At 30.9% G+C, this 9,129-nt stretch overlaps 1 protein-coding gene across 3 annotated transcripts; it reads right to left on the reverse strand.

Annotated features, from left to right (window-relative positions):
* Positions 1-405: 405 nt before the first annotated feature.
* On the reverse strand, positions 406-8,895 carry LOC134687524 (uncharacterized). Of its 3 annotated transcripts, none has more exons than XM_063547895.1 (2): positions 8,793-8,895; positions 406-1,655 (listed from the first exon to the last, which is right to left on the reverse strand). In XM_063547895.1, exon 2 carries the CDS (start codon positions 1,489-1,491, stop codon positions 544-546), a length of 948 nt encoding a protein of 315 aa, XP_063403965.1. In that variant the 5' UTR covers positions 1,492-1,655; positions 8,793-8,895; the 3' UTR covers positions 406-543. The 3 variants fall into 3 exon arrangements, with proteins under 3 accessions (XP_063403965.1, XP_063403964.1, XP_063403963.1); XM_063547894.1 differs by lacking the exon at positions 8,793-8,895 and adding an exon at positions 7,399-7,639; XM_063547893.1 differs by lacking the exon at positions 8,793-8,895 and adding an exon at positions 4,465-4,696.
* Positions 8,896-9,129: the final 234 nt, after the last annotated feature.

A 9,129-nucleotide genomic window follows, 5' to 3' on the forward strand; every position in this document is an offset into this window, starting at 1 on the left:
TAAAAAGTTAGGTCTTTCACACTTTGGACATACTAGATGCAGTTTCATGACTCTTTGACATTAACGTCTTTTCGTACGGGGAATGATTTTTTATATAGTAATATTGAATTGCTTCCTAAACTGGATTTGCCAAAACAAATCAAGTTTCAAGAACATCCGCACAAAATGGATGGCATCGGATTTTAAGTCACTTTGAAATTACCTTACAACTGTGTTTCATACAGTACCTGTACCTGTGACGATCACAATGAATTTTAAAAATGTTTGAAAACCACACAACTTCAACAAGGTACAAAAAACAAACAACGTATATGTTCAACGAAAACTTTGTACTATACTGTAGTAAAAAATAACTTCATTTATAAATGATGTACAGTAACACAGATAAAAAAAACTAATAATATATAAACAAATCTTACTATTCATTCAATATATTGTTTTATAAATGCATAAGTTATATGATATTTTCGTTGTTGACTAGAAAAAAACATAGTTAATTTTCACTTAATCATCACTGAAATTGGCAAGAAACACATACTAATTTCATTCATCTGTTCTTTGACTGATGAAAGTTTTTACTTTGTTTTGAACAAATTCTTGGCGCCCTTCGTTTATTTTTACCTTTAGCTCGTGGATGCTTTGTCTCTTTGCGGACACGCTCATAGGCGCCGAACTTAATCGATTTTGAATGAGTTGATTTTTCCAAGCACTGGCTGATAAAGTCGGCTGAGGTTGATTGAGAATTTCTGATATTCCAGCATTTCGCCTGAGACCACCAGAATGTGAATTGTCTTTCCTATTAGAATCTGGAGTTTCTAGAGCTTGTAACTGTACAGTTAAGGAGCTTAAATCAAATCCTGCACTATGACGACGAATTTTTCTCTGTCTTTCATGTAAACCGCGTTTGAACACCGGCACACCTTCTTTTGCTTTTAAGAGTTTTTTAGTGAGTGCATTAGTTTGATCCATCCATGCTGGTTTAGAACTAGTCGTGCTACCGGAAGAACTACTTAAAGTTACATCTGAAATACAACTCTCAGCGTCGGAGTCTTTGATTGGACCATTGAGTCCTCTGCGCACAGGACTGCTCTGTGGTCGAATTTGTACGGAAGCAAGTGATGCTGAAAAGTCGCTATCTGATTTGCGACGTCTTGAACCAGCATACATCGCTGATTGTGGCCGTTTTATACGTCGCCTTTTACGACTAATTATTCGTTGACCATACATAAAGAAAGGTCCTTCGTCCTCTTTTTCTTTTATCATTTCTTCCTTAGGCGCAAGTCCTTCTGGACTATGACCACTGCATGAATTGATATAATCCAACGTCAGAGATATAAGCCGGATATCTTGATTTGTCACTCTAACAGCATGTACCTTTTCTTTCTCTAACAAATGTAGTTTTCCCTGTAAACGTGTATTTTCAATGTTATTAATGCGATAAGCTCGTTGCATCCGAGATGAATTATAATTTGGATTTTCGTTCGACGGCATGGTATTTTAGTATTACTTTGGGTGTCTTACTGAATACAATGTTCAATGTTTTGAAGATTTTATCACTTCGATTATAATCTGCCTTGCACTAAACATTGTAATTGTCTTTAGAAACACCACTGTTAGCCAGATATATATCCAAATCTGTTTTCATTCAATCAAGTCTGAAATAGATAATAAAATAAGTAAATCCCCAAATTGTTGAAACTTCTGAAGTATTTACATTCCAAATATACTAATGATTTATACCCACTTATCTAGTCCCCAAGTAGTACATATTGCATTTTGACACTCCAGTCTGCTATAGTTACCAGGCATCAGAGAACACAAATCACTTAAAAAATATCCACATGCGTAGCACTGCAGATCGATTCATCCTTTTTAGTAGCCAATTCTATAAGTCTTATGTCATACAGATGAAAGGAATAAAAACCTACGATTAATGATATACTGGTATTTATCTTTCAAATCCAATATACCTTTTAAAAGTATTGACCTGTTTTCTGTCAAGAAATCGACTGGTTTTACTGATGTTGTGAGATGACATCAATAAAATATATAATTTGTTAACCATCAACAATCAATTAATGTTAGATTTGTAAAATAATTGCATTGAAAAATATTTAATATTACATAATCATCTGCGTTGATATGTGTTGTCATGTTTGGAGATAGTTTGCTTCCATGTTTTATATAAAGACTTTACGGTAGATGCATTGTTTGTGTTCGCAATGAAAATGGACGTTCAATATGCTTGTCGAATAATGATATATGATGAAATTTACTACTAAACTTTAATTATAATAATTGTTAGGAATTTCAATGATTTTTTGTTAATGTTGGTTTGTTTGTATGCAACAGTAGTTATATCTCAGGGGCGTATTCAGGATTTTTTTTAAAGGGGACGTAATACTATTAGACCGCAAAAAAATACAGCTGATCTTAGCGAAAGCGGAAAAATTCTGGGCGATTTTATGCTAAAATTGTAATGTTTTCAAATCAAAGTGGATGTAGGCCCTCTACGCCCCCTCGAATCTGCCACATAGTCTATATATACTCGTTTCTCAGAGGAGATTTCTCTTCAGGTATATAGTACTGGTATATACGATCATATACTGTTTTGTTTGCTCAATATGTATTACCTGTTCTCATATTAAGTATTTGTGTCAACAAATCTGTCTTTTAAAGTGTCTCAATTCAATTTTATTATTTACGATGCAAAACGTATGCAAATAATACTGAATAGATTTGCAATGTATATTGGCATTCAATTAAATAATACAAATGTTCACATTATCGAGGCTTGTGAACGGCAACATTGTTCATCATTATATCCAATTTCTACAAAGTTTTCTTATATACAGTGATAGCTATATATACGCATTTGACCTTTGTACTCAAATCACTTTTATATATTTTATTGCAGAAAAAGTTATTTGATGTGAGTGAAAAGCCTATAAACGCTGATATCGTTTATTAGATTTTTAAAGTAAGTTGATTTTAATTGAAATGAAAAGATAAATCTGAACTGTGAAATTCATTCGCCAGTTTCATTCAATATATATTACTTAATATTTTCCACACCTTACTTTTTATTGATAAAATTTGTAAGAAATACGTTTCATGCGCTTGAAATGCAAATTAGATATTGCGGTTATTTATTTCTAGTGCATTTATATATTTCATTGAAAGAAGTTTCATAATATTTGCGCATGTTTCTGAAACTGCGATAGCTGAAGCAAAGGTTGTATAGTGAATGTTAACTTTTTTCTGGATCAAATTTTAACAGCAAACTACCTGATTGTATATATGTATTATAACTGAGTTGTTTTGTTTGTCATCCTTTTAAAAATTATCACTCTTCATCTCAATATTCTAAGAGATTAGTTGGTTTGGTAAATTTTTGATTTTATTAGAGGTCAACCAAGATTAGTGCGATATTGCTCTAAGGTGTAAGGACTTTAGATGTTTGACGTCAGATCTCAGTCCATGGAGAAAAGATGGAAATAGGCGCTTTTAAACGAGTTTAACCTCGCAACATTATGTATGCGGCTGCCCAAAATCAGGAAGCTATTATTCAGTAGTCTTTGTTTGTTGCTGTGCAACATATTTGTTTTTCGGTCAATATATTTTGTACAAAAATTACGTCATTAGTTTTCTCGTTCAATTGTTTAAAAAACATTGTCATTTCGAGACATGCTATTACTAAGCGGTTAGTGTCATTTTGACTCTTGTGGATAGTAGTCTCATTGGCAATCATACCACATCTTTGTATTTTTATAACTTCATCGCCATCTTGTATTTTAACGTTTTTAAAACCACTTATTACTTTTTCGTTGTTAAAGCTTAAGGAGCATTTTAAACTTTTATTTTCCTTTTTGTTTTCGACTTTAAATTTAAACAAAATCAGTGACAGCTCCAACCGAAAGACGAGGTTCTACATTCTCATTTTCAAACTAATTGCTAATTTACAAAGCATGAGTAGATTATTCTTTTCTAGATATAAGAAGATGTGGTATGAGTGCCGCCAATGAGACAACTCTCCATCCAAGTTACAATTTGTTAAAAGTAAACCAGTATAGGTCAAGGTACGGTCTTCAACACAGAGCCCTAGCTCACACCGAACATCAAGTTATAAAGGGCCTCAGAAGTGATTAGTGTAAAACCATTCAAACGGGGAAACCAACGGTCTAATCTACACGTATATTATAAAAAATAAATTGCATGCTGCATTTAACGTCTAAAGTGTATGAGTTCGTCCATGATTGCAATCACTGACAGTCTCAATATACATGTTTGAACATTTATTGCAGATCTTAATAAAAAAAATCAATCATCAAAAATATGAGGTCACTTTATGAAAGCTTAACTTTAACAAGCCCCCTTTTGAAGTGTGGATTTAAAGCGAACATAGGAAGACTATAAGCTAATCAGAATTTCGTGACGTTAACAGTACAACAAATTCATATTTACCCGAAAACATCCTGTGTCACTAATGCAATATACTATAGAATTTTCACGTCTCTATGCATTACTGTGATGATTTTAATATATCCTTTCGATCATTTAAAACCTTCATCGATTTCCATATTGAAATATAATCTAACAAACAACAGAAATGTCAATTGTTTACGGCAAATGTAAGTCTATAATCCTCTTTTATCAAAATCGATTTTACTTTATAAACAAACGAACGTAAACGCAATATTTTGATTTAGTAGATATTAAAATTAGTCCACTAGACCATATAATCAGTAACGTATAACGAGTAATTTATAATTGTTCATTGAAAAGTTTAAATATCATTTTTCAATTAGCAAAATATCAAACTTAACGACAGATTTACGATTATTGATTTCCGTAAAATGTTTTCCGTGATTGCTCTGTTTGAACAAACATTTTCTATATATCAGAGACGTATTATACAATATTATAATATTGCTGTTTATATAAACTATTAATTGGATTATAGGATTAAATTTAAACTCTGAAAATGACTGCTTTAGCGAAGCGACTCGTCGATTATAGACGAATCAAAAATGAATATTTGCGAATAGAATGTTTTATAAATGCTTGCTGTTGATTGATATTCCAAAGGAGTAGGTCCGGTAATGACCCGTTTTGGCCTCAAATTTCAGGTTCATCTAACGAAAGTTTTTGGACATTTTATAAATACTTAAGTGTTTATTTCAATTGATTCGAATAGTGTATGTGAACGATTTTAACTGATTTAGTCATTAAAAACGCTCTGATTCAAGTTTAAATATAAAAAAACCTATCAAATATGCCAAAAAACGTCACTTTTTAGTTGGTTTTTGTTAAAAATGAAAGTGGCCGCATCCTTGTTTATACTCAACCTTTATATACGTTTTGTATTATCATCAAATATACAACTTACATTTCAATATTATGAATGGTCACGAATGCGGACACTTTCATTGTATACGGTAGCCGTCAAAAAATTAACCAAAATGCTAAAATTTTGAAGATTTCAGTAATTTAGCATGACTTAATTAAATGATGCCAGAACGCGATATTTGTGCATTGTATTCTCGAAAACAGCTCATATTTATATAGCAGAAGCATTTTACTTTCCAAAATATAGCTTAATGGTTACATTTTCACAATTTTCTAAAACTGCTATATTTTGGAACCTACTCCTTTATGAATATTTTTTTTTTTTTTTTTTTTTTAAATATTTTGAAATAAATGAACGAAAGGATACCGAACTACTGCTACCATTAAACTGATATAATATAACAGTAGACAGAGACAATTGATTGGTTGATGGTTGGTTGCTTAATGCCCAGTGGCAAATATTACATGCATGTTTTAAACGATAGGTATTATTCAAGAACAAATATAAATGATGTTTTATAAGACATACATTATATGCAAATGTATAGCTAACGAGCCCACGAAGGGTGGACAGTAACTAGACTCGTTCCTCAAGAAGTACCGATAAAGTTTCTAACAGCATACACAAGAATCAAGAAGGAAGTAGAGGAATGGACTCCCGACTATAACACATAAAAATGTCCATGGTAATTGATGAAAACTATTGAGTAACGGTCTACCAGATCATGATGTCGAAATTGTGCATGTAAATTTAGAATTTGACTATTCAACTTTACCATGTAAAGAAACCCTTAAAACTGTTTGTTCAATCTAAAATATATTTCAAAAGTTATATTTAAAGACAGAGTCACTGATGAAGTTCCAAATCGAAACACGTATATTAACAATAATGAAATGTTTCCGTACGTAATTTCAATTGATAACTTTATCAATACATTCCGGTAAATGTTCGAAAGTAAGAAATTCATCAATACTTTCAAATCAATACAATTAATTCCCTCTTATCCTATGTGCAGAAGAATCTAGAAATATTGCCTTTTAACCTATCTTCGTATATTTGTCCTTTACTGATTGGCATGTATATATATACGAAGTTAATATGTCTATATATATATATATATATATATCTTTATTCTCACAAACCAAATTACAAAGGTATAGAGATAATTATACATATTTCAAAATTACATAAATAAATAATGTACGAAAGTAGATAGAGGCATTCACAATTGTTCACCCAGAAAAATTCAATTTGTTATTGATCTCCTTAATAAGTTTACATAGTTCGTTCAGATCTGAACATTTTTTTGAATTTTTTTGAATTCATTAAGTCATAAAACTTCAATGTATTTGGACTATTTCTATAGTAAAATACAATACATTGTTTTCTACAGTTATCAAAAGCTGAACAATTAAAAATGTAATGGTATTCATCACCGATGGCATCTGAATTACATAATACACATTTTCTGTTTTCTCTTTCTATTTTTTGCCATCTTCCAGTCCAGACTGGCTGGTTACATTATGAATCATGATCATGTAGCTTGTGAGAGACTTACATTGTATATGACATTTATAATAATATATTTACATAAAAGTTTACTTCGTATATATCTTTTTGAGTACAGTGTATGCAGTAAAAGTGTTCATTTCTATTTCTATGTTGATTCAGGAAGTTCAATATTTACAAAGTTCAAATATCATCGCCAATGATATACATATGATAAATACTTTGAACAAAGCTGGTAGGCGATACTAGACGCACATGTATCTCTTGCTGACGTCACATCCCTCTGCATTTTGTATATTTATTGTCAAAAAACAATATTTTATTTAAACTGGAATATTGGATAAAAAATTGAAAATTAACATCGGGAATGTTTCAAAGAGACAACCACCCGACCAAATAGCAGAAACAGCTCAAAGCCAACAATGGATCTTCTATTCAGCGAAAAATTCCCGCACCCGGAGGCCGGCTTTAGGAGGCCAATAAACAAAAATGTGTACTATTTCAGTGAAATTGGACGATATGACTATTTTAATTCTTACCTGCACTAAAGAACTCATTACAGAATCCAAATGTATATGTTACAGCATCAATCATACACAGAAATTACTATGCAAAAAGACTGTAGTTAGATTTTACTTATTTGTTTGTGTAGTTAAATTCGTAATCGGTTGTTAAGAACATGTAGTTTCGAGTCTCATAACTTCCCTTCAGTTTTTATCAGGTACACTTTGACGTATTTAGATAAGCGAAACAAACCTTCCGTACGTGATTTAACCGTTTAAATGTGTGTTAGTTTAAGAGAGTTCGCTAAGATTTAAATTATAGATATTTCTGTTATGTTCAAATATGAACCAGATTGAAACAGAAAATTATTGAGGTTTCCTCTTTATATATTACTTTTAATTCATTTTTTTCTGAATAGCCTTTTGTACTTCATTCAAAATTGACAAATTACTAGGTTGAATGGCAAATGAAATTAACAAAGAATAATATAACATGTCACACTATTCCGTTTCATTGTGAAAACAACATCAAACATATGAGGTTAAAAAATTGGCAGCAAACATTTTTTCAGTCAATACAATTGTTAAAGGTTAAATTGCTCAAATCAGAAAAGAAATAATTGATAGGAGTAAAAAGTCAGAGTATGTCAATATTATCTGGTGAATATTCAATAACGGATAGTTATTTCATTTAAAAATTGGATCAAAATAGGTTTTCCCAAAGATAATAGATAAGTAAACACTCTATGCTTATTCTTACATAGACACTCTTCTTTACATTAAACAGACGTGCAAAGAAAGGATTTAGTTGCGCAACCTAGTTGTAAAGTCATATATTAAGTAAGTTAAAAAAATCTGACCCCAAAGGAAACATTTAGTTCATGTATATATTTTTTTATATTAGTTGCTGAATGGTCATTATCCGATATTCCTTAAATAAACAGTGTCCCAGGACCAATACTGAGCGTCATTCTTCATAACAAGGACTGAGACACATATTATATGTTCAAGGTTTATAAATATCTATACCTGAACCGAACTTGCAATATTTGTATTGTGAATTCACAACGAGAAGCATGTATTCCACTGAATACTCCCAAAGATCAGTCTTTAGGTAAGAACTTAAGAAAAAGACATTCAAAATTCAGCCTTTCATTTTGTAATATTATGTTGTACGGTTCATTAAACGGATACAAACCATGCTACAATCTAGAGTAAACATATAGTTATATTGTGTGGTGGGTAGCTACATGTATGTCATTTATATATAGCTCCGCATCTTCCTTCATTCATGTACGAAATGTTAATAAATACTAAAGGAAGAGTTTACAATAATAACTTTATCTATTGGCAAAACTTTTTATTATTCTAGTCCAAAGTAGAAATAAAAAAACCTTAAAAGAAAAATGAAAAAAGAGCTATTAACTTACCTTCAAACATTTAAAACCGTTGAAAAGAATAAACAAAACCGTTTTATCATTCAGCATAAATAAGGTTTCTTATCATCCACGACGTTATTACGTTGAAAGGATGAATCCAATTTAAATGTGAAACCAAACGTGATATTTAACCACTTATATTCTCGTCAACAAAGTGAAACTGATCGTAAATTCTACTTTTATGTTAAAAATGGATATCTAAGTGAATTTATAACCTGCAATATAACTGCCATATTTAAATATTTTCATTCCTTTAAATATACATAAAAAAGAGTAATTGTTATTTTATTTAACTTTTGCTTGATTTGAAGTGAGAAATTTATGAAAT

This window comes from Mytilus trossulus, chromosome 10, assembly GCF_036588685.1.
Source record: "Mytilus trossulus isolate FHL-02 chromosome 10, PNRI_Mtr1.1.1.hap1, whole genome shotgun sequence".
Taxonomy (NCBI): Eukaryota; Metazoa; Mollusca; class Bivalvia; order Mytilida; family Mytilidae; genus Mytilus; species Mytilus trossulus.

Bases quoted from the DNA above. Each gene is read 5' to 3' on its own strand.
- LOC134687524 (XM_063547895.1), bottom strand. From the start codon at position 1,491: ATGCCGTCGAACGAAAATCCAAATTATAATTCATCTCGGATGCAACGA.